Source organism: Eptatretus burgeri, chromosome 3, assembly GCF_056783735.1.
Source record: "Eptatretus burgeri isolate ZD-2024b chromosome 3, Ebu_testis_v1, whole genome shotgun sequence".
In the NCBI taxonomy this organism is placed as follows: Eukaryota; Metazoa; Chordata; class Myxini; order Myxiniformes; family Myxinidae; genus Eptatretus; species Eptatretus burgeri.
In genome coordinates, this window is record NC_140963.1 from 142382203 (window position 1) to 142409256 (window position 27054).

The 27054-nt window shown below is 41.1% G+C and overlaps 2 protein-coding genes across 18 annotated transcripts in view; both read left to right on the forward strand.

Annotated features, from left to right (window-relative positions):
- The window catches only part of LOC147031180 (general transcription factor II-I repeat domain-containing protein 2-like), a 54113-nt gene that overhangs the window by 15944 nt on the left and 11115 nt on the right, over window positions 1-27054 (forward strand). For 6 of the 17 annotated variants that reach the window (XM_085876042.1, XM_085876045.1, XM_085876039.1 and 3 more), the window contains one exon: window positions 32-12344. The exons of 6 other annotated variants lie outside the window; for them this stretch is intronic. In XM_085876042.1, coding sequence (XP_085732168.1) covers window positions 9310-10557 — 1248 coding nt within the window. In that variant the 5' untranslated portion in view covers window positions 32-9309 and the 3' untranslated portion in view covers window positions 10558-12344. Of the gene's footprint in view, window positions 1-31; window positions 12345-27054 lie in introns of those variants that run through there. 5 more of the 17 variants (XR_015056727.1, XR_015056733.1, XR_015056736.1 and 2 more) reach the window with 3 other exon arrangements.
- Window positions 12528-26687, forward strand: LOC147031181 (uncharacterized). Its single transcript, XM_085876038.1, has 2 exons — window positions 12528-24246; window positions 24343-26687. The coding sequence occupies exon 1, from the start codon at window positions 15451-15453 to the stop codon at window positions 16789-16791; it is 1341 nt and encodes a 446-aa protein (XP_085732164.1). The 5' UTR covers window positions 12528-15450; the 3' UTR covers window positions 16792-24246; window positions 24343-26687.

A 27054-nucleotide genomic window follows, 5' to 3' on the forward strand; every position in this document is an offset into this window, starting at 1 on the left:
CACCTTACCCATTTATGTGCTCCATTCACAGGAATAAAACGAGTTTGACACTTGATACGATATTCAAACTTGAGGAAGTTTGTCTTGGGGTAACAACTGCTTCCCTCAGCTTGCAAAACCTCACACCTGTGCTCAGAAACAACAAGCGTAAAAACCAACTGAACTACATTCCTGCATATGAGAAAAGCAATCAACCATTTGACAACTCACCTTTGCTGACATCAACAAAGCTCTCTTCTCTCCAAACCTGTGAACTTAGCACCCCCTGGGGGCCACTCTATCAGCACACACTTCCAAATATTTGAAATTGCTAATGTGCTCAAATTTAGATGAATTATATACATTTATTTCAAAAAGTGAGTATGTCTATATGATAGTGTTGCGGATACGGGGTGGCGGGATTCTCACCCGACTCTTGGCGCCACCCTCACCACCGCCTTCTCTGGGGTTTATAACGCCAGCTGGCTCGGCACAGGCCTCGGGTCACGCGTCTTCAAACGCGATTCCAACGTAATCCTGGACCTTACCAGTTGAGGAAATAGAACCCCAGTTACAGACTGGTTTTGTCAGATGCCGAGCGTTTTCTGCCAGTCTGTAACCATTTTGGTTTTACATGCCAATCGAACAGATCGTTCCTCGACGCTACACAAATTAATCCAAAGCTGCAACTTCATATGAACCAATCATATTTATTGGGGAACATCGGGGAACACGACACAAGCAAAATATTCACGACAATGTTATTAACAATCTATAACCCGCTCTTAACTAGGGAACTACGGATTACGGGTTTCGAGGGGGTCCCTACCGAGATATGCCTTAAACAACATGCAGACAAGACAGACAGACAGACAGACAGCATGCAGACAAGACAGAGTACTTGGTGATTTTCATGGACGAGAGGAAAGTGTCAAAAGCACGAATGTCGCTCGTCACAAGCCGATGTCCACGGATTTGAGCCCAAGCTCGAACACGCCGCGTGGCGAGACGGCGCTCGCCTTCCTTTTTCGCACCGCAAGCAGTCTCCGCACGCTCTGACCCCGCGTAAGGTCGATGGCACAAGACCGCCAGATCGACGCTGGGTCCCAGCTGGTTTCTCTCAAGGTCCAGCATGCAAGTCCAGGCCTGGCCTGTTCACCAGGCCTCCTTCACGAAGCAGATCACAGACAGACACAGCCGTCCCCTACACAGCAGATCACGACTCCCACCAGTCGTCTCATCCAGCCGAGGGCAGACAGACCTCCTGCAGTCCTTTCCCTGCCTTTCCTTCAGCCCTGGCTCGCTTCTCCAGGCCACAGAAGGCAGACCCGGCACACCCAGGTCCAGTTTCTCTCCCGGCAGAATCACCACTGTCTCTTCTTCATTCGCTCGCTTCGAAGCCACTGGCTCCTCCCCCTTTACGAAGCCGACAAACTCCTCCCCCCAGCTCCACCTCCCTCTCCAGGCCACTTCCCCTCAGCCGACTGGGCGGGGCCTATCGTCCGGAGAGGGGTAGGAAGAAGAGGGAGCTCTCGATCCACCACCACCGCACAAACAATAAACAGCCTCTTATACCTCCCGACACACATGTAACACACATTTTACCGAACACATTTTACCGAACAGCCAGCTAAACATGCATTTAATGGGGGATCTGAGCTAATCCTATATTTAGTAGCCTACTAAGGGCTATTTCCGTAACAATAGATATGAATGGTGAGATGCCATTTATGAGTGGGATCACATTAAATTGCAATGAAGTGATGGTAAGGTCTTTTGCATGTGTAGGCTTTTGAATATTGCAATAATGTGTGTTGATTCGGTGTGTGCAAGGATGTGGGTTGATTTTAATTACCATTTACGAAATTGGAAAAATTAAAAGATCAAAAAATTAAATAAATATGTAAAATTGGGGAAAAGTGCACCCCCAACCTCATCCCACCCCTTCCTCTCCCCCACCCTCCCCTTCCCCTCTCCATGTGTATGGGGTGGAGGAGGGGAGGGGTGGGGGCACACTGGGTAGTGGGAAAATAAATGGGGTGTGGTGTGTAGTTGTGGAATGTGTGTGTGTGGTGTGTGGATGGAGACAACAAAGGGATGGAGTGATTTTTATCTTGCCAAAATGAAGTTTTTGCAAGATATGTTAGTCAGCTTGTATGTTTTTTTTTGTCTGTAATCACGTATCGATCACTCTGCAGAGCACAGTTATCATTGGAAATTTTTGTAACTTCGCATATCAGAGGCCTATAGAGGTCCCTTTCAGCACATACAATTTTCAAGGTCAAGGTCAAAGGTCAAGGTCACTGTCACAAATCAGGGGAGTCGACGAAACCCTTATTTTTTGAGTAATTTTGATCGGATCGTCTTCAAACGTCATGGGAATATAGTTCATGGTCTGGCGCTCAGCTGATTCATTTTTGGTGGCAATCGGCCTTGACCTTCATGGTTAGCGCTGGAGGTCGAAAGTTTTTGACCCCAAGGTCAAATTTTGAAATCTTAGGTACCATATTGTGTAATACCTCAAATTGAGCACCTCGATGAGTGCTTTCTAGATATGTCAAGCTTGAGACATTATGACGTCATTTGGTGACGTTATGAGGCAAACGCATATTTTTCATGGTTACTCTGTAGAACGATTCTCATCGGAATCTCTCGTAGGCAGATATTCCTCAAGGAGTCGCTCCTGGTGGATAGCAGCTCTGTTCACCTCAGTGTGACCTTAAAGAAGTCACACGTGGTCACCTTTTGGCAAGATACGGATCACCCTGCGGGTGTCATTGGTTTTTTTTTTAATTATTATTTATTTTTAATGATTTTTCCAATTCTTTAATTTATGCAATTTTACATTTTTTTCAATTTTTTGTTTTTTTCTTCAATTACACAAGTTTATTATTTATCATATTTGTCTTGTAATTCCTGTGAGTAAAATGATCCCAAGATTTCCTCTCCCTGTAAGTCAAACAACTTACATGTCTAAGGAACTGTGTCTAAAACATCAATTATTTTTAAAAGTTCAAAGGTCCACCTCTTTGTGTAACCTTTCTCAAAATGTGATTTCCACCGACATATTCTTACAATATCACTAACATTAAACTTTGCTTTTCTCCGATTCATCTCCCATTCATATTGTAATTTTGTAAATGTTTGTTTATTTTTTTCTTTTGCTGGGGAATGAACTGTATTATTATTGTTGTTATCTACAATGTCCTGAATTAAAGATACCCATTGTTGAGAACCGAGTTCAGTAAATTTTTTATACAATCTCTCTTTCAAAGTGCAATTAACGCACTCGATGATGGCTTTTCCTTCATTAAAGGTGCTATACAATGTGATATCATTATCTTTAAGGAAATTCTTACATGTTCTGTAATAGAACTTTGTTCCATCATCAGTATATAATTTTTTTGGCTTTCGTTTGCTTATATTAAATATCTGTTGGAATGCTATCACAAGATTGGTGCCTCTTTTATTTTTCAAAGGAACTACCCATGCATATCTTGACCTTAAATCAATAATAGTTAATGCATACCTGTATCCCCTGTCATTTTTCAGTTCAATTAAATTGGCAGACCATATGTAAATCAACTGCTTTGGAATGGACATTTCACCTTTTAAACTTTGTGTTTATTGGTTTATGAAATTTATTAGCTAAAAGTTTTTCATTTGAAGGTTTGTAAGCTTGCTCCTCAATCTTGATGATATCATCAGAGCTTCATAGTTTTTTGCATTACCAAGCCCCATTCTAAAAATTAGCACCTATCAACTGCCTCACGATGAACCTATCCATTTTTTTTCTCCAACGTTGGATTCCCTATCAAAGAGAAATTATTCAACATTTTTCTATGAGCTTCGTGTTTTCCTTCCAATGTCATGCTATTTCCATAATCAATATTGTGTTTCATACAAACTTCATCAACCCTGTTTTTCGGTTTGCTCCACGGCTTAGGATTGTCAGCTTAATCTCATCTCTTGTCCAAGTTTGTTCCTGGACCACAGAAAGAATATCTTGGTAAATGCAATTCCCCTGGTATCCTCGTTGTAAGTTTACTCCCTGATAAAAGCTTTTGTATATCTCCCCCAGCTTTATGGTTATCATGTTTAGATTTCTCTTTTTGACAAATTCACACTTTTTGCTTCCACACACCGAACATATCCTCCTTCGTATATATCTATTGTTTTTACTTTTAATGCATGAGATATTTTTTAGTATCCCTTTTCTTTTTACATTTAAGACAATAAACTATTGTATTTATTTATTTAAAAAGTCAAAACTTTATTCATTAACTTTCCTGCAGAGTGAGACAGCCTTTTTGATTTTCAACTTTTATATTTGAATCTTATTTTGTAAAACATTGAAGCATCCTTAAAAAACTCTTTAATCCATCCATTTATTAGGCAGAAAATTTTTCATCCACTGACTTTCCTTTTCTTGCAGCAACAACCTTTTCAAAATATTTGTTATTTAACTTTTCTAATTGTAAGGTTTTTTATTTTATGTTGAAATTACTCATTAATAATCGTATCTTTCATTACAAACCCCTTATCTATTTCTCAACTTCTCTTTGATTTCTTCTTCATTCAATACTTTATTCATTTATAACATTTAAAAAACTGCATTCCACTTATCCCTACCATATTACCAATTGCAACTTTTATAACCTCTTTCGTATCCTTTTCCATATCCGTGTCAGTATCCATCTCTGTATCCATCTATGTGTGGCAATGGATGACCATCCATCCATCCATTGGGACCATACTCAGTGCAGAGCATTGGTGCTGCTAAGCAGTCTCCTTGGCTATTAGACACAATCCTGGACAGGTCGCCACTCCAACACAGTATACCAGCAAGCTGGCACTCATTTTGCCAACCTCGGAAGGATGACAGGCAGAGTTCACCCCACCTGGTATTAATTCAACAGCTGAGTGTGGTTTGAACTCAGGATCATAGGATCCCTAGCCCACCACCCTAACCATTAAGCCAACACCAGGCATCTCTATAACATTCATCTGCAATTCTACTACGAAGAATTTGGAAGAACAATAATATACGATTTATGATATCACCAAAATACACTGATTTTTAAGATTAAGCATCTCAATTTGTTAGAGAGAATCATTTATTTGACAGAAAACCTTTCATCCCCCATCTCATTTAACTCTTGAAGACCATTTTTTCCTCCCTCTCCATAAATATAATATCCTTTTTCTCTCCCTCTTTTTTTTCTCCCTCTCTTTCATCTCTTCTTCTTCTTCTTCCTTATCTTCCTCAAACTTCTCTAGTTTCTCTTACAGTCCGTGAACCATCTCCCCATAGAATATAAAACATATATTCATCTAGATTTCTAGATATTGCTGTATCCAATTTTTTTTAAATCACAGAAAACCAATAATATTTGTTCTGAATTTCTTAAAGAGTTTACTGAATTTCTCTTCATTTACTGAAGTTTACTGAAATTTTTAAAGAGTTTACTGGTCAAATAGTTTTTCCCTGAGTTAACATTAAAGTCAAAGGGGGAAATGGGATAGTCCCACAACCAACAAAATTCCCATACTTCTGTGGTGGAATCACTCAAACCTCCAGTGGAATTGAACATCACTCCAGTTCCAGTGAGAGTTGAATCATTTATTTACGTGTACATGAGAAGAAACAAATACACAGAGCAACACTAATATGAGCTGCTGTGAACCTTCTTCTCTCGATTCCGTTTCACACGCCTAGATTCTTTATTGCAAAGTAATTTGCATGGAATGAGGGAAGGAGGGGACATGGGTTGGATGAAGAACAATACACGGTATCTTAACAAAACTACATATCAGTCTCTTAATTACAATACATGATATAATTCCTAATTCCGTGAATTGATTTCATAATTGTTGTTGGTCCAGCCATTCTTCCCGCCATTCTGCATTATGGTTATGTAAATACCATGCTGATTTCCCTTATACAGTCATGCGCCACTTAACGACGGGGTTACATTCTGAGAAATGCGTCTTTAAGCGACGTCGTCGTTGTGCGAACATCATATTTTTTTTCGTTTTCATTTTCAAACATCGTTTTCGAACATCGTACTTACACAAACCTAGACACCTAGGCTATATGGTATAGCCTATTGCTCCTCGGCTACAAACCTGTACAGCATGTTACTGTACTGAATACTGCAGGCAATTGTAACACAATGGTAATTATTTGTGTATCTAAACACAGAAAAGTTATAAAAGATTTTTTTTTAAAATGGTACACCTGTATAGGGTAGATTATATGTAGATTTTATAAACACTGTACACTTAGGCTACACTAAATTAATTGATTAAAAAAGAATTTCTTTCTTCAATAATAAATTAACCTTAGCTGACTAACTTTTTTACTTTATAAACTTAAATATTTTCTTCACTTTTTGATGAATGCTTAGGGGGCCATGATGAACAAAACAACACGAGATTAAATCAAGCACACGGAAAAATGATGCAATCAAGAGACGCGGTAAACACGAGATGAACAGTAGAAGAATGCTGCGTGACACGGCATGCTGTTTTACAGTAAACTTTTTTTTAATAAGTAGGAGTACACTCTAAAATAACGATAAAAAGTACAGTGTAGTAAATACATAAACCAGTAACATCGTTGTTGATTATCATTATCAAGTATTATGTACCTTACATAAGTGTATGTGCTATTTTTATACGACTGGCAGCGCTACGTCGGCTACATCACTTGGCGATAGGAATTTTTCAGCTCCATTATAATGGAGCAAGCAGATCCGTCGTATATGCGATCCGTCATTGCCCGAAATGTCGTTATGCGGCGCATGACTGTACATTGAATTTCCCTGACAGTTAACTTACGATTCCTAATATATAATATTGACCAATCTGTCGATCATTTTAATAGCATAGACCCTTCTTCAATATTATGTAAGTACCTCAAAATAATATATTATCTCTATTCAATTCTCAGTAACTTTTGTCTACCCTCAATTAATAGATCAACGAGGTCCATCGCTACAGTGATTGAAAATATATCAATCAATCAATACAACTTATCAATAACCAACGGTGTACCTAAAGGCCCAGTCACACCTTGATGTTTTAGCCAGCTTATGCCGATTTTTGGAAAATTTGTGTAAAACGCTGGTACACGTTGAATACGTTATGGGTAAGTTTTGATAACATTGAGAGCACGCTGAAAAACACTGCCATACGTCGTAGTACGCTGGCTTTAAACGTTGTACTTTTCGGTTGTCCTCAAATTTTCCATGCTTGAAATTTTAAGACATGCCAGCGTATGACTCACACGTTCCGCATAACGGTGGCCATAAGTTGTAGCCACATTACGCGATCGCTGACACACGTTACTTGTAAGTTACTCATAAGTCGAAACACGTCGAGGTAATGTTTGGCGTACCCGAAACTTATTTCTAACCTATGAGTAACGTGTTGTAGGCATGTTACGCGATCGTTGACACACGTCGACACACTTTACTTGTAAGGTACTCATAAGTCGAAACACATCAAGGTAATGGTTAGCGTCAGTGTTCCAGACTCCCTGGGGGGATTTTTTTTCTTCTTCTTCGGTATGACGGTGATGTCGACACTTCGATTTCTAGTGCGGTTATAATATAATATAATTAAAAGGCTGCCGCTCAACCATTTAAATCACAACCGCACTAGAAATCGAAGTTTCGACATCACCGTCATACCGAAGAAAAAAAAAAAAACCGGAGTCTGGAACACTGACGCTAACCATTACCTTGAGTGTTTCGACTTATGAGCACCTTACAAGTAACTTTTGTCGACGTGTGCCAACGTTCGCATATCGTGCGTACAATTTATTCCCATCGCATGCGGAACGTGTGTCATACGGCAAGTACGTCGTAAAATGTTTCACACGTTTATAATTACAAGACGTACTCCACTTAATAGGACGCATGATAGCGTACTTTAGCGTTTTATTCAAGCATACCAAACTTACCCATACCGTATTCGACGTGCGCCAGCGTTTTAGATGCATTTTTCAAAGGTTAGCATACACTGGCAAGATCGCCAAGGTGTGACTGCGATGTTGACACTTCCATTTCTGCGGCGCTAATGATTTGAATCGTTGTGCGGCAGCCTTTTAATAAGCTAAGTCACGTCATCGTCTGCGATGCGTGCAGCACGCTATGCATAAGTTAGACCAGGGGTCGGGAACGTGTAGCTCGCGAGCCAGGTATGGCTCTTTTGATTATTGCATCTGGCTCGCATATAAAATTGGAGTTTGAAACTTGGAAAGCCCAATATTTCTCGCGGAAGCTTTACCTATAGTTTGAATGGTGTCGTGCTTCATTCACGTGCAGGGCTGAACTTGGCAGAAGGAGAGAAGAAAAAACACCTCCGAATTGTCTGAAGCGGTTTTTGTTTCGTCCAGTCATGCGGCCGACGCGAGTAGTGATTTCGGTTCCTCCAATGACGTGCCGCCGCTGAGACGCGTCACGGAATTCATCTCGACCAATCACGCACCACCGCTGAGGTGACAGCATCCCAGAGTCGGCCGGCCGCGCCGCACCTCTCGAGTATGTCAGCCCGTGCGCAGGCCAGCCAGACTCACTTGGGTCAACATCTCCCTCTCTCTCATTTGCTCAAAGCTAACCCTTCGACGAAGAAGATGGCGAAAAGAAAAAAAGATGAGGAGTATCGTACATTTCAGGACGAATGGGCCAAAGAATTCGCCTTTGTGGAGAGAGCAGGTTCTGTGGTGTGTCTAATTTGCAATGACAAAATTGCATCGATGAAACGGTCGAATATAAAGCGGCACTTCGACACGCGCCATGCTACCTTTGCATCAAAATACCCTGTGGGAGACAGCAGAAAGAAAGCGTGCCAAGAGCTACTGAGCAGGATGCAAGCCAGCCAGCAGCAACTCCGCGTATGGACCCGGCAAGGTGACTATAATTCCGCTCGCTTTGCTGGATCTTTAGCAATAGTGAGGAACGGAAAACCATTCACAGATGGCGAGGATGCTAAAACGTTCATGCTGGATGTCGCCAATGAACTTTTTGATGATCTTCCAAACAAAGACAAGATAATCAAACGGATACAAGACATGCCTCTGTCGGCAAGAACTGTTCATGATCGTACCATCATGATGGCAAACCAAGTGGAGGAAACGCAAGTGAAGGACATAAATACAGCGCCGTTCTTTTCCCTGGCTTTGGATGAGTCAACAGACGTAATCCATTTGTCGCAGTTCAGTGTGATTGCAAGATATGCTGCTGGTGATACACTGCGCGAAGAAAGTCTTGCTGTTCTGCCAATAAAAGGGTCCACAAGAGGTGGTATTTATTCAAGTCTTTCATGGAGTTCGCTCAAGAAAAAAATCTACCTCTGGATAAACTTATCTCAGTGTGTACTGATGGTGCTCCGTGTATGGTGGGGAAAAACAAAGGATTTGTGGCGCTTCTCCGTGAACATGAAAATAGACCCATCCTAAGTTTCCATTGCATTCTACACCAGGAGGCACTTTGTGCTCAGATGTGTGATGGGCAGGTTGGCGAAGTGATGTCGCTGGTCATTCGTGTGATCAACTTTATTGTTGCCCGAGCCTTTCATGGTCGCCAGTTTAAAACACTGCTGGATGAAGTTGGAAATAACTATCACGGTCTGCTTTTGCACAGCAATGTGCGTTGGTTGTCAAGAGGGAAGGTGCTTAGCCGTTTTGTGGCTTGCCTGAATGAAATCCGGACTTTCCTTGAAATGAAAGGGATTGAGCATCCTGAGCTAGCCGAAACTGAGTGGCTCCTCAAGTTTTACTATCTCGTGGCTATGACTGAACATCTGAACGAGCTCAACGTGAAAATGCAAGGCATTGGAAATACAGTGTTATCCCTTCAACAAGCCATGTTTGCTTTTGAAAACAAGCTGGAGCTCTTTATCATGGATCTTGAAAGAGGTCGTTTACTACATTTTGAAAAACTGAGACAATTTAAAGATGCATGCACAGCAAGTGAGCCCACTCAAAACTTTGATCTCCACCAGTTAGCTGGCTTCACATCCAGTCTCCTACAGTCATTCAAAGCACGCTTTGGAGAATTTCGTGAGCACACTCGTCTTTTTAAGTTCATCACCCATCCAAACGAGTGTTCACTGAACACAGCCGACCTGAGTTACATTCCTGGTGTCTCCGTCAGAGATTTTGAAGCAGAAGTGGCTGACCTGAAGGCCTCAGACATGTGGGTGAATAAGTTCAAGTCACTGAATGAAGATTTGGAAAGAATCGCACGACAGAAAGCAGAGTTGGCGAGCAAGCACATGTGGACAGAAATGAAAAAACTTCAACCCGAAAACCAGCTGATTATCAAAACTTGGAACGCGCTTCCTGTCACATACCTCACATTGCAGCGTGTGAGTATTGCTGTATTGACCTTGTTTGGATCTACGTATGCATGTGAGCAGTCATTCTCACATCTTAAAAACATCAAGTCCAACCTACGATCACGTCTAACGGATGAAAGCCTCAACGCTTGCATGAAGCTTAACCTCACCAAGTACCAACCAGGCTACAAAGCCATCAGCAAATCAATGCAGCACCAGAAGTCCCATTAATGGTGAGTATTATAACAACATTATTTAAAAGAATAAATTCAGAGGCTTATTATACTCACATTTAGTTGAATTCAGTCTTAAAATATATTATATGGCTCTCACTGAAATAGATTTCCAAATATTTTGCTGTAATGGCTCTCTGAGTCAAAAACGTTCCCGACCCCTGAGTTAGACTATCGTTGGGCAAAGGTTGGGAAGGCCGACAACAGGCTCAGCATTCGTTGGTATAAGTAAGCTATAACACAACGAAACGTTCTGTGTCCGTTACTAATATGTTATGCATACGACCAACTCGTTATGAATACATCCGAATCTTTAAGAAAAACATCAAAACTTCAACGTAAGCCAGCGTTTTACATACATTTTAATACGTTGCCATTGCTGGCTAAAACGTCAAGGTGTGACTGGGCCTTTACTGTGATATTGTTGCGCATCTGGAAGCCATGAGCACACAACATACAGGTTCTATAGATCAGTTATGTCAGTAAGTACATGTTGCCAGTTAGGGTCCCGTCCCTTGTCTAATGGGTAATTAAATGTTCCTGCACTGTGGAGTTATTTTAATAGTCAGGTTTTCTTTTCGTTTATTTTTACACCAACATCAATGCCGATAACACCGCATCACTCTCACCTTCACTTCGCTTCCTTCACCTCGATCTGGCTGACGTCATGGTGGGCGGAGTTCAAGGAGGAGCCACGCAGCAGCCCTCGAACAATCAGTGTGCAACAAGTGAGGTGACCGTCGCCCGGCCAATCACATTCCGTGACAGGAGGAAAGGGCTCCGCGTGACGTCACTACGCCCCCGGGCCAATCAAGGACCTTGCTGCCCGTTTTGGCCAGTGAGAGAGACGAAGAGTGATTTTGCGCGCCAAAACCAGCCAGTGAGAGAGGGAGGGTCGTGAGGAGGCGCCCCCCCCTCTGAAGAGGGGGGTATAATTGCAGGCACGGTCTGCGCGTTCGGTTGTTCTGGGTCTGGAGCGGTCTGCGTGTTCATCGTCGTTCTGGTACTGGCAAGAAGTACGCGCACGGGCTCTGGTTCTGGTTCTGGCAAGAAGTGTGAACATCTGCGCGCAGCATGATTGAGTTCTTAAAGCGTCTGCACACGGAGTGGTCGGTGCCACGGAGGGTCTTCTCCCACCAGCCTTCACCCTGCTGACTTTGTTTGTCTGGATCATCCGGATCGTGCTGGGGGTCCAGTCCTGCCCCGAGGACCTGGTCCTTGAAGACCGCACGAGGCGGACAGGTCTGAGATAGGCCTCAATAAAGACCATTTTGGTCCGATTATTTGGGTGTGTGCGTATGTGTGTTCATGGCGCCAGTCAGATAAGTAGTGAATGGTATAAGTGCTTTTTGCTTGTAGAAACGTGCATTTATTAATATTCGGTTTAACTCTGCTCTTGCGTGCTTCCCTCGTTTCCCATTCATTATTGTGAATAAATGCCTTGATTGTTAAATGTTTCAGCTCGTTCGTGTCTATTCCTTGATTGACTTAGCGTGCTGCGTGTTGGGAAATTAGTCAGGTCGTTGCCGTTGTAACGGGATATTTGGGACCGACGGATCTCGGCGATCAAACCGCTCGGATCGCACACGGTTTGAGTACGCTACGCGGCTCGTTCCGTACGGGTGCCGTCGAGGGTGGACTTCTCCTGTAGTTTGGACGACGTGGGTATTTAGGTAAATTCAAATTGGCAATCGAACCTACCCCACGTGGTCTGTCTATTGTCGAACTTCGGTCGAATAAGGGACCCGTACTCTTCGGACTTCTCCAGCCTGGTGTTGGCACAGTGGTTAGGGCAGCGGCTTGGGACCCAAAAAGTCCTGAGTTCAAGGCCCGTTGGGCCACTGAATATGTATGTATATGTATGTATATATATATATATATATATATATATATATATATATATATATATATATATACACACATATATATGTGTATGTATATACCAAGTCGTATAACACCAGGGGGTTGACTCAGCCTGTCATCCTTCCGAGGTCGGCGAAATGAGTACCAGTGTACTGGGCCGGTGTATACCCCGGTTAAAATAGGTGTACCAGATCCCTGTGTCGTAAGAGGCGACCAGGGTTGCGTCAGGAAGGGCATCCGGCGTAAAACATGTGCCAAATCATGATGCGGATCATATGGATGATCCGCTGTGGCGACCCCTCACAGGAGCAGCCGAAAGAAGAAGAAGAAGAAGAAGAAGAAGAAGAAGAAGAAGAAGACTCTTCGGACTTCTCCGAAGAAGTACGATCTACATTCCGGGTGATCGGTCGAGCCGAGTCTGCAGCTCCATCTAGCGGTCGTGCTCGCGGCTGACGCCCGGCCCCGCAACAATATAACCAGCCATCTACATGTGTCCCAAGTTACTGGTTTTAAATTTTACTGCTGTTCCAAAAGTGCGGACACTACGAGACTTATATGATAAAGGTTTCTCAATTTGTAATTCCAAAAACTAAACGATATTAATCAATACCAAAAGAAACATGATGGTTTGAATACCATTATGAATTGTAATGGAGAAAAAGACACAATGAACACAAAAATCTTGTGCCTCCAATGTTCTCAATGAGTTATTTTTCTTTTATGAGCTGAGTCTGAAAGTAATTAACTAAGTTACCAAACACAACTTCCATTCAGTGACCAACTGTCCCCCATGTTTATGGAAATGACAAGAAACCCAATCATGTAAATAATGCATGCAAACATTATTACGAGTATCACTTGTTGGTCCTATTGACCATAAGAGTATCCCTATCACTACCATACAGGTCAAAGCACACTGGTAATTCAAAGCTCGGTTGTTATAATTACATTAATTAACAGGAGTAATTAAACAAGTAGCATGGCTATCATTGTAGTCACGGGATGATTCTTTTGGAAGTCTTTCTCGGGCTCTCAGCTCTGCGAACTCCCCCATAGTAGGAGTTCCATGCCACTCGGCCTTGACATTTTACAGCAGTGAGAGTTGCCGATCTGTGGACCACACTTTGGCTGCAGAGCATCCATTTGGAAACATTTGGGTACAAACCTTGACAACTTGGTTAGGCCTTCGTTATTTTATAACTTGGTTTACACAGTTCTTCAGCTAAAATGTAGGGTCGGTAGGTCGAAATATAAATATAAATATAATTTCAATTTTTAGAAATTATATATTTTTATGATTTGTTTTTGGATGTTCCATGGAAAAGACAAGGGAAGGTGGGGGGAAAATAAATATAAATCCCGGATCAGGAGGATCTAAGGAGACATTGAAGATGGAAGACCATTCAAATGCAGGATGCCCATGTTCACTGTATCATCTGATGTGAAAAACAATAAAGCAGGATTAAACTTGTTTTTACAATATAGTCTGGCATGTTTTTCTTATGAGAACCTGTTGGATCATCAAACAAATGGAAACAATGCTGAGAAAATTACTGTCAAAGTCGTAGATGTGTGCGTACACACCAGTGCATAGTGCTGGATATGATTTTAAAAAGGTGTCTACTAGGAGTCAACACGCTCACAATGGTCAATCAGAGCCATAACCAGCTCTTACTTTTCAGCGGGCATCTGATCGTACCGTCTCCCCATCCCCATGAGTACATCAAAGGCTGATTTCTGGTCCGTTGAAGGCTGAATATCAGCATCTCGCAGGGAAACTTTGACGTACTTGGCATCAAAATCTTTCAATACGAACAGCGGTGTACAACTTTCGACGGAAACAAAATTGGCATGATCGAGAATAGCCTGTGAATAATCCCTGCTGCTGCACTGAATTGATGCAATAGTTCGGCCAGAATATTCGTCGTCAAGATGTTGCGTGCTTAAATCACCAATACAGTCACTCGAATTTATACCACTGACATACTTCTTAACAATCACTTTCGCCCCAGAAACCACAGTCAATCTGAACCACGCTGGCCACAGCTCAGATGCCATGACCGAAGACTACTGCGCAATTTGGTTAAAGGGGGCTCGGCATTTTGGTGCGCGTGCGTGAAATTATATTTTGAAAATAAATGCCGACGTTTACATTTCGGGTTTTGAAACTTTTGCACCTTCGGCGGAAAATGTATAAATATAAAAGGCTAAAAATGTGTTTTATATTTATATTTCATTTTTGGCAAATATACCGTCGGCGGATCTGTAAACCAAGTTATAAAATAACTAAGGCCTGAAGAGATACAAAATTTCTCCAAACAGTTTAAACACTACCAAATGCGAACGTTGTTTCATCGACCTGATGAGCACCCATTTATTTTATGGTCAATGGAGCTGAAATACCTCGAAAAATAATCTGTAACCAATCTTTCTCATCACTATTCGGAATTCCACCAACATTTTAAATCTCTGACATTGTTCATTTATTTTGTAGTCTAGGACCTGGCTTAGACACATATGCACTTAATTTAGGAGAGGATAACTCAACTGTTTTAGGCTAATATGACCCCAAGGAACAACTTGGGATGTGTGCCAAAATCTCTATCCGGGACGAACAGCCCGAAAATGACTACGCCCTTTTTAAAATCGATGTACCCCATTGTCTATCACTCTATGCACCCTATTATCACTCACTCAGCCTGCTTTTGATTTATTCATAGCACCAGTGCTACAAAATCCAGAGAGAGAGAGAGAGAGAGAGAGAGTGAGAGAATGACTTATCCATCCAGGACTGCTATCAACTGAAGGAGAAGTTCCCACTCCTCTGCAACTCCTACGTGAATGGTGGATTTGTCATGAACACCACCAATAAAGGTAGTGGAGTGCCCTTTGACCAGGCGCTAGAGCAGTGCTACAATCGGCCTGCCAAAGTGAGTGGGGGGATCATTGGGGTCAGCAGAAAGAAGGAAGGAGTAGCTCTGTGGGGAATTATCAAGCATAAAAAGACCAGTATGTTGACCTCCTGAAGATGAAGGATGATGTCGAAGGCGAACTCTTACTTCACCACGACTTCAAACCAAGTACGGCAACTAAGATAGTTGGGATGGTGCAACACATAGAGGAGTATCTCCTGAAGGTATGCAGTCCTCTACAAGACCAGGTAGCACTGAAGAATGTTCTCACTGGAGAAATTGTGACCAATGTAAATGTAGACAAGTTGTTGTGCTGTATCAAGGAGGGCAGCACTGCTTGTGCTAATTTTATCGATGATCGACTCAGAAATAGGTCGATATCGATACACTCAACTATTAGCAAAATCAAGTTGACGTCCCCTAATACCACCTTGAAATTGGCTCCCAAAGCAGACATCAAAGATGAGACAATCAAAGCTCTCATGTTTATTGAGTATGGGAGTCACCAGGGGTTCACTGTTGAGGAGCTACTCAAGCATGAGATCACCAACTCTGCATTCTTCTTGGTTGACGAAGATGGTTACTTGAGGAAGAGTACCAAATCACAACTTGGGACTGAGCTGCTGAAGTTGTGCCCACTAATAGATAAAAAAGGGCCAGAAACCTCCCCACAAACCCACGCCATCATTATCGACTTCATGGCCTTGGTGGGAAAGGTCCCCTTAAAGAAGCTTGATCCGCCCGTCAAGACATTCCATGACTTTGCTATTGCCTTGACATCTATGGTCACCAAAGCTGGGCACAACTGTGATGAGATCCATATCGTTTTTGATGCTTACAGAGACGACAGCATCAAGAATGGAGAGAGGGGGAGAAGAAGAAAGTCAAAAGAAATGGTTGTCCTTGATGTGATATCACTAAACCAAAATGTTCCAGTGGTATTAGAGAACTTTTGGTCATCTTCCATCAGTAAAACTGCTTTCCAGGCATTCTATGTTGAGTGGCTCACCACCAATTACCACAGAACCAAACCTCTATACCTCGGTATATCACCACAGGCATGGATGGTGTCAGCTGGGTGTGCTTCTCCATTCCCTCGGCTCAACTGCACACACGAGGAAGCTGATGACAGGATGATGTTCCATGTGCAGGACATTCTAAGTCACCGGTCAGGACCTACATCCATGACGCTGTCATCAGGTGACACAGATGTCTTTGTGTGCCTGTTATACCACATCACAGTCAATTGGAGAGATCTTGGCCTCCAAGAGCTTTGGCTCTTCCGCAACTCAGGAGTGAAAAGATCAATATTACCACTCCACGATATCTGCATAGCACTGGGAGGCGAGCTCACAAAGTATCTCCCAGCACTCCATGCGCTGACTGGGTGCGATACAACCAACAAGATATCAACTAAACTTGCAGCCCTGAATGCTGTCCGCAAACCAGGAAATTAATCTCTGATCATGAATTTTGACTGTCCCCAGCTAGCAGAAAGTGCAATACAGATGGCAGAGACATTCTTGGTCAAGTGTCTCAAACCATCAACAGACCTGGAGACATTTGACGACCTGCGTCTCACTGCATTTGATAGCAATGCCCTCAAGATGGACTTTGAGAGAACCACTTGCACCTCAACTAATGCAAGGAAACATATCCATATAGGCTATTACCAACAGCAGCTGTGGGTCCAAGCCCCATTTAGAGATGCCACCCTGATTATGAATGCCGAGTCTTAAGGCTTTGTAAGAAGGGGCAGTTTATTAGTCCCTGAGATTGTGATCTCCAAACCCAAAAGCCTGCCAAATCCCTGTACATGTGGCAAGTGTGCTCGCAAAAATTGGTGTTCCTGCAGGGTAGCTGGGATCAAGTGTTGCAAGTACTGCAAATGCAAGGGAGGTGATTGTTGTAAAAACCCTATCACTGAATGAACACTGCTAATCATCCTCATACCTGGACTCTGTTGTGTTACTCTTCATGTTCCTGACCCTGGTTTACGTGACACATAAACAGTATTAATGTGGTTTTAAAAGTTGTATTGTTGGTGGTTGGGCAATTTCCCTGCTGATCTTTGAAACATTTAAGCTCTCTAGATACTGCTGCCTACTAAAGTAATGTTTTGTTTTTTAGTTTTCATTTTAAGATAACATTCCATTGATATAATAGTATGTAAATGATTGAAAATACAATTTCTATATATTAATCAAATGCTCGCTTTCTTTCTTTTTAAAAAATCCCTTGTATTGTTCAAATTCCAAATTGTCAGTTCAACTCTAGTAGATGACACAAATCTTCTAACTTTGCTCCAAGTCCGGAAAGTTTAAGTTAATAAATATATGGCAATTCCAGTATGTATGGTAATAAGTATGGTAAATAAAACGGTTTTTCACCATTTTCTCTTAAAAAATATCAAATTAGAAATTTTACACTCTTCTATGACCCCCCCCCCGAACTAAATAAATAAATAAATAAATAAACATGGCCATTCTGAACATTTTGAGCACCTCAGAAAATCTGTAGCTCCAACGGTTTAGAAGATACAGCTATGTCAGTAGTAGCACTTTCGATGAAAAAGGGTGTGGTCATTTTAGAAAGGGCGTGGTCATTTTCGGGCTGTTCGTCCTGGATAGAGATTTTGGCACACATCCCAAGTTGTTCCTTGGGGTCATATTAGCCTAAAACAGTTTAGTTATCCTCTCCTAAATTAAGTGCATACATGTCTAAGCCAGGTCCTCTACTCTTATCCACTTCTCTCTCACCTATCTCGCAAAATCCCATCACACTTTCTCAAGCCATCTAATCACTTGCTCTGACCTTTTAAATACAAATCCATTTCTTTATCATAACAAATAAATACAGTTTAAACCTCTGTTTTAAACAGGTGTACAAAAATTGTCAAGGCATTTGTCAAAGTTGAGTCACCAGGCGAAAGGCGCTCCAAATTGCAGCTCAAAGCACACTCCGTCTGTTTAACCTTGCTGTGGGGGGAGCATTGCAGGATTTCAACCTGCAGTTAGCACTCAACTGGTCCCTGTTCCCCTGATTGGCTACTCCAGATGACCATTACATTCAATTCAAACTCCACCTTTGGAGTGTATTATTTATCCAATTTCGCTGAAACAGCTTTATGGTCTATGATTGTGACAATAAAAACAAAATTGTAATAAAATTAAACGATTCATGAATTAACCTGACAAACAGAGGCAAATATAAAGCCACCAGAGATGTTTTTGCTTTCTGCTATTCGTGCCGGCAGCTGACCTTGGCAGAAAAACCAGCCAGGGAGTGTTCTTGTGATAAGGCCTGCACGACTGTGTGTGTGTTCAAGGAGCACCAGACAGCCAGTCCGCACTTGTCTAAGGAGGAGTCAGACGAAGAGCCAGTGTAAGGAGCATGAGCTTTGTCTGTATTTCAACCCAATTTTCTTCACCACTTGATGTACTTGGTTCAGAGATCAAGAATTATGTGCAAGGAATTTTGCCTGCCTGAATCAATCAAAGGGTTACACTAGGTGGTTTGCCATTGTCATTTGGAGACTAATGAAGACAGCAAGCCTAGTTTAACGTCCATCCGAGTGATCATGCACCATCTGTGAATCGCCCTCTGTGATAAACACCAATAGGGAGTTTGGGAGATGGTTGTGACTTTACACTTCACATTTATCTGAGAATCATCTGTGGGGTATAAATCCTCGCTCATCACAAGGTACCAAAATCATACCCAACTACTTTACAAATCATTCTAAAATCACTCCAAATCATATTTCTACATTTCCATCACATTTTAACTACAATGGTTACGAATCAAATCAAAATTTTGAAAAACATTTCTCTCACGTCACCGAGCACAGCATACGCATTTCGACAAAGTAGCCCCCCAACCCCCCTTTGGATCCGCATATGAATTGAATGGGGGGGGTCTCAGTACCCATAAATCTCTTCTCGCAGTAATAACAGGTGATTGTAAGACCTCAGCTTGCTGGGCTGAGCAATTAGTGGCAATTTCCCACTTTTCATAATTCTAAGTACTGAACAAAGCGCTATTTAATTAATTTTGCCTCATAATGCCAGCGATAGCCAATCTCCAAAATGGATTACTATTCAGAAAATATTTTACATTCACAATTGTCATGTCACAATTTATCCAAGATCCCTATGGCTCTTAAATAAAGCTTCAACACTTGCTTCAGCGTCTATCCGAGACGACACACATTTATGTCCTTTCCTGCTGGCAAAGCACAGAGATTCCAGTTTAGTATTGGCCTATGCAGGGAAAGAATTTGCGGCTTCTGCGTTTTCAAAGTGGCCACAAACCAAAGTGGTCTCTTGACTTTACATGTTGCATTATGTTATTATTCTTCTTTAACAGGTATTTAAATCAATCAATACAAGTTATCAATAACCAACGGTGTACCTTACTGTGATATTGTTGTGAATCTGGAAGCCATGAGCACACAACATACAGGTCCTATAGATCAGTTATGTCGGTAAGTACATGTTGCCAGTTGGGGTCCCGTCCCTTGTCTAATGGACAATGGACAAAATTTCCTCTTTGGAGGCCATCCAATTATTATGTATGCAATGTGAAGTGTTCAAAGCCAAAATAGCAGACAAGGTTATCAAACAGTGAGAAAACTTGAGCTTTTTAATCCAATTTGACTCTCAGTTTAACCACAGCACGAGGGAGGGAATTTTCACACGGAACATACAAAATATTCCATTCGTGCATCATCTTGCTGTTCTCAAAGCATAATGTGATTCATGGCTCAATACATACGAAACTTGCCTACCCAGTTGTGGGAATATTCAAAACTGCACCGAAACACATGTGCGCATATCTGAGGGATCATTTTAAGTAATGATCATGATGTGTATTCATGCTTAAACAGCAGACAGAAGGGAACAACAATGCACACAACAAACATCCCTCTGCTCCAAGTCATGAGCCAGCCACCAAACCACGAACAGAAAAGTTCAAACACAGGCTGCTTTAACTCTGCCTGAGGTTTTACATTCAATTGATTCATTTTTTAGTTGTTGCAATATAATTTGTAACAAGACATTCATGTATGACGTCGTACAGTAATCTTCAGTTCCTTATCGAGCTCACAATCGCTTCCAATTCAGATGTTCACCAAGATCAAATTCACACATACACACCACCTCTCTATCTGGTCTTAAAGCACTCTCAACGGCATCCGCCCTGCACTCCAAAGAAACCGCACCACAATGCCAGGGCTCTGTCTTTAAATACAAGCTGATATATACCCAGTTGTTTGTGTCCACGCCAAAGATGCAACGGCATGTGAGGAGTGTCGTCATCGTTTTTCCTCTGGAATTGGCGTGTGCACTTTGCTTCATCCAGAGTCTTCACAGTGTTAAGTGACGACCAATCCTTATCTCCACTTTCCATACTTATTTATCCCTATAAGCTTCACAGCTCACAACACACAACAGTGCACGTTTTATTCCAGTGAAATCTACTGGACTCGCACGCGCTCAATTTCAACACTCACTTAGTACCACATACAGATCAATGCAAATCAGTGCACATACAAATCAAATATAAATACAAACATTCAAGAGTTCCAGGTTGGAACACCCAACTTATGTCCTTAACACAAAACTTAACATTTCCAATCACATAGGATTCACCAATCCGTCCAAAGAGGTAACTCCTTAATACAAAACTATAGGATTTACAAATCCGAAACACCTCCACACAAAAATAATGCAACAGTTTCACAGCAAGCAAACTTCTGGTGAGCACAATGAACAAAGAGAAATCCAGAGGTAACTCGACAAACATTCATAACACTTATTCGTTCTCCCCCTTGGGGACTTGAACTTTTTAGCGAGCAGTGCCTCCAACCCTCTCCTGGGGAGGGGGGGCTGACCCCCTGCCCCCACCTTCAGAGGCCTCCAACCATTGTTGACACGGCAGAGCCTTCAACTCTCCTTTCGAGGTTTTCCCAACCCCTATAAAAAAACACTCAAATGCCAAGGGTAAATTCTGTGACCTTAAATGGTCTCCAACCACCTAATTTTTAGGCCTGTCACTAAAGGTTTTCCTTTGTATACCTCTCCTATCAAGGGAGTACCACGTTACTGGTTTGGCAGAGTGATGCAGCATCCGATCTGAAGTAAGAGCAAACATCTTAGCTTGTGGCCACATGCTTGCTGTTATGCCAGACGATGTTGTTCTCAGCCCTGCCAGGGTTTGTGTTCCCTGTTCAAGCGCCATAATTGTGGTGGAAAAGAACTCAATTTCCATAAGTTGGATCAGCATACAAATGGAGAATCTTTAATTTCATATATATGGAAGAAGAACATTCAATGATTCACTGAAACATTTGAATGGACTTCACTGAAACAAAAGCCTGAAGCAATTCCTCTTATACACAATTTGACATTCCAAAGAATGGGAGGGTGAGCCATTTGGTAGCTCAACCATGGAATGAACTGATAAGCATGAGGCAAAAGAACTCAAAATTGCAATACGTGTCCACTTTGGATGGGAGGGAGAGAATGACACAATCATGGCAAAAGTTTGCAGTGTTATCAACAAGGTCACCCTGTTTCTATGCAGCAAGCAAGACCTTTTTCATAGTAAGAGATTCCGTTTATCAATATGTAGGTCAAAAGACTCTTGGGAAAAGGGAAACATTACTGACTGCCAATTCGACTATAGTACAAAATTAAATTTATAAAGTACCAGCAACAATTCAACAAGCTAATATAATTGAAAATACATTAATATAATTATTTTTCTTCCACATCAATGAGATTCATGTGTATGTACAAGCCATAACATTTTTACCAATTGAGCTTTTGTAATTAAATCTTCAACAAACTTTTATTATGAGATTGTGGACATCACCAATTCATAAAATGTACAACTATTTTTTAACTGTCGTTTCCGTTGTTTAGTTTGAGTACAGTGTGGATGTGATGGGCTTTACATGTATTTAGTTTTGAATTGTGTGTTATGTTTGTAACTCATGGCCAGACACAGCTATAAACCAGAGGTCACTTATTTCTACTCCATAGTGCAGTACATGTGGAAGCAGAAGTAAAGAATAAGAATCACAGCTTGACCTATTACATCACAGAGTAACCCCTGATTCTAATAATACAAGAGTTGGGTCTTTACTCAATTCCACATCACACCTCCCTTTTGCCAGAGTACACATGATATCAAAAGTAATTGTAATGTGGAGTACAACTTCACAAATGTAATGTACATGCCATTTTTCTTGAACACCCACTTTGTCTCAGTGGTGGGGTAACATCTCCATTTACATTCGTAGGTGGACCATTGTCTTGGTCACCAGAAGCAATTTCGATAAGGTAATCCTGCCCGGTTTGTCCCTTTCCCACTATTTTCCCAACAGAATCCCATTTCTTATCAATGGGATTTTGAATAATGACCTCTGAACCAATAGCGAGAGGTTTCAAATGCTTTGCATGCTTATCGTAATGCAACTTAGCCTGCTGACGGATCGTTGATGCTGTCTGTTCAGCCTCATTTGCTGCTGTCTGCCACCCAGGTGCAAATGCACGGCGGTGACCAGGTGCAACAGTACGTGTAGGTTGACCAAATACAATTTGGACAGGTAAACAGTCGCCAGTAGGGTGAATATACTGGTTCTGGCTCACTTTTCCCCCATGTAAATGAATGGAGGATTTTCAGCGATTCACATTTTTTTTTTCCCTAAAAATAAACCCCCTTTTTATCCCAAGGTATATTTATTTGTCTCCCCTTTTAACCTGGGGATACTTTTTTTCAAATAATCCATGCAATAAGACAAAGATTTGTTCAAGTACTAAAGTGGTAATGTGATTTGTGAAAGGTGATTCGAAAGAAATATCTGAAACGTCTAAGCCTCGGGACACTCTTTATCAAATAACCAATGCATATTGTTTAGCTCACTCATTGAACCTATAAAGATTTGTTCATTCTCAAATTCCTTCAATAGTTTAATTTTCTTTGCACAATAATCCCCATCTAAAATATTGAAAAACAAAACATTTGAATCTTTATATTTTTTAAGATACCCCTTTTGTGCCATTACGAAATGATAAACTTCTCTTAATGCTCTTGTTTGACCACCTCCTGAGCCATAGGTTATTTTTAAGCCACGCCCACTTCCCTCTAAGCCCCGCCCACTTCCCCATGGAATTTTTAAGCCTCGCCCACTTTTCTTTAAGCCCCGCCCACTTTTGTTAAGCCCTGCCCACTTTTCACGAGGTATTTTTATAATCCACGCCCACTTTTCCAAAGCCCCGCCCACTTTTGCTAAGCCCCACCTACTCTTACATCATTTCCAGTTCATCTCTGACTCACAAAGAAATCACTAGAAAATTACAGCATGTTATGGTTTTGAAAAATTTCCCAACGAAGGCTTGCCTGGGCTTGCCCAGGGAATTTCCAAAGGAAACCACACCCACCAGCCTTTCCCTATAAAAGCCTCAAGCTCAGGCTCCATTTTAAACATATTTTTTTGCTGACAATGGTGTGCTGTGCGCTTGCCTGGAACTCTCCGACTTGTATGGAACTAAACCTTCAAGTTGATGAACTGGATTCAAACCTCTTATCCATTGAGGTAAGATTTTATTTTCCTATTTTAGTTCCTTTTAAACATCGACTCGTTTAATAATTAAATAACTTAATTAATACATTATTATTTCCTCTCACAGGAAATTGTATCTGAAATGCAATATGAAAATACCGATTTTGCCACAACTTGGGGCGAAATTGTTGGCTTGGTTGAAGACCTTGTGAGCGACCAAGACCCACAGAACGAGCAAGACCTTGAGTGGGATGACTTTGGGGTTCCTTGGAACTCTCCGACTTGTATGGAACTAAACCTTCAAGTTGATGAACTGGATTCAAACCTCTTATCTGTTGAGGTAAGATTTTTATTTTCCTATTTTCAAACTTTGATTGAAGCATACTCATTTAATAATTAAATCACTTGATTAATACATTATTATTTTCTCTCACAGGAAATTGTATCTGAAATACGAAATGAAAATACTGCTTTTGCTACAACTTGGGGTGAAATTGTTGGCTTGGTTGAAGACCTTGTGAGCGACCAAGACCCACAGAACGAGTTCGTCCTTGATGACCCAACCAAAGAGTTATACCTTGGAGACCAGCAAAATGCTGAAAAAGAGTTTTACAGCAATAGTACTCATTGTGAGTTATCAAGACAATACCCACTGAACAAGTTATACCTTGATGAGCCAGAATACAAGTTTTACCTTGGAGACTCACAAATTTTGAAAAAAATCAGTAAATGAGTTCTGCCTTGATGGTTTAAATAACTACCCTGGAGACTCAGGAAAAGGGTTCTGCCAAGATGGTTCTAAATATGGGGCCTACGTTGGAGACTCACAAATTTTGAAAAAAATCAGTAAATGAGTTCTGCCTTGATGGTTTAAATAACAACCTTGGAGACTCAGGAAAAGGGTTCTGCCAAGATGGTTCTAAATATGGGGCCTACCTTGGAGACTCACAAATTTTGAAAAAAATCAGTAAATGAGTTCTGCCTTGATGGTTTAAATAACTACCTTGGAGACTCAGGAAAAGTGTTCTGCCAAGATGGTTCTAAATATGGGGCCTACCTTGGAGACTCACAAATTTTGAAAAAAATCAGGAAATGAGTTATCCTTAAGAGACTTTGTAAGTTGGTTTTATTTTGAATACTTGAAATGTGGGTTCTGGCTTGATAACTCACAATGTGATACATATTTTGGAAACTCAACGGGAATGTGGTTATACCTTGAAGACTTGGAAAGTTGGGTTTATGTTGAAGACTTGAAACTTTTTTGGAGACTTTTATTTATTTATTTATTATTATTATTTTATTTATTTATATTTTGGAGACTTTTGGAGTTGCTATCACTCTTTGGGATCTAAACCTATCGATGTAGTTCTTTGTCGGATGGTCCTTGATGGGAGCAAGATCAAGAAAGTTCTGGGAAGAAATTGCAGGCTTACTCCCCCTTTCTACGTCATCAAACCTGAAAGCCTTAAAAGACAGAATTGGAAGAAGAGAAAAAAAACATAAAAAAATATACATTGTTCGTTCTGGGAAGAAAGTGCAGGCTTACTCCCCCTTTCTACGTCATCAAACCTGAAAGCCTTAAAAGACAGAATTGGAAGAAGAGAGAAAAAAAAAAAAACGTAAAAAATATACATATATATAGGTGGAAATCTCATTTTGAAAAAGACATTGTGTTGGGCGAGGATTGAGTTGGGGTTGAGATTTTGAATGTGAAGGTTGGGGTTGAGATTTTGAATGTGAGGGTTGGGGTTGAGATTTTGAATGTGAGGGTTGGGACACACACACACACACACACACACACACACACACACACACACACACACACACACACACACACACACACACACACACACACACACACACACACACACACACACACACACACACACACCAACAAACAAAGTTAAGCCTTGACTATTCAGTTGAGGATTCTGTGTTTGGGGTTCACAGATCTAAGAACGTCCCCCTTGACACACATTATATACTGTTATACACCTCGGACTTGGCCCTCGAGTGTCCACAATGGTGTATAGTAGGAGGGAGTGAAGCGCCAAACCATTGCTCCCATTGCACACACATTATATACTGTTATACACCTCGGACTTGGCCCTCGAGTGTCCACAACGGTGTATAGTAGTAGGGAGTGAAGGGACAACCCATTGCTCCCATTGCACAAACACACACACACACACACACACACACACACACACACACACACACACACACACACACACACACACACACACACACACCAACAAACAAAAGTTAAGCTCAACTGAATAGTTGAGGATTCTGTGTTTGGGCTTCACAGATCTAAGAACGTCCCCCCTTGAGACACATTATATACTGTTATACACCTCGGACTTGGCCCTCGAGTGTCCACAACGGTGTATAGTAGGAGGGAGTGAAGGGACAACCCATTGATCCCATGGGTATTATCTGCTTAGTTTTGTCTTTTGTAATTCCTGTGAATAAAATGAACTTAAAATCTCTTCCCCTTCCAAATCATATATCTTAGTAGTCCAAGGAACCGTATCTATTACATCAACAATTTTAAAAAGTTCGTTCGTCCATCGTTTAATATAACCCTTTTCAAAATGAGATTTCCACCTAAATATTCTTACGATATCACCAACTTTGAACTTAGGTTTTCTGACATTAATCTCTTTTTCATATTTTAATTTTGTAAATGTTTCTGATGGTTTCATATTTGTTGACGTGTGAATCGTGTCATTATACTTATCCACAATATCCTGAATAAAAGATGACCATTGTTGTGAACCGAGTTGTGTGAATTTTTTACATAGTCTCTCTTTTAAGGTACGATTAAAACGTTCAACAACAACTGCCTTCCCTTCATTAAAGGTACTGTATAATGTAATACTGTTATTTTTTAGAAAATTCATAAATGTCTTGTAATAAAACTCTCTACCCTCATCAGTCCACAATTTTTTAGGTTTTCTCTTACTTTTATTAAATATCTGTTGAAAGGCAAACATAAGAGTATTTCCTGTTTTGTTTTTTAAAGGGACAACCCATGCGTATCTACTCCTCAAATCAATAACGGTTAAAGCATACTTGTACCCCTTATCATTATTGAGTTCAATCAAATCAGCGGACCAGATATAATCAACTTCCTTGGAATAAA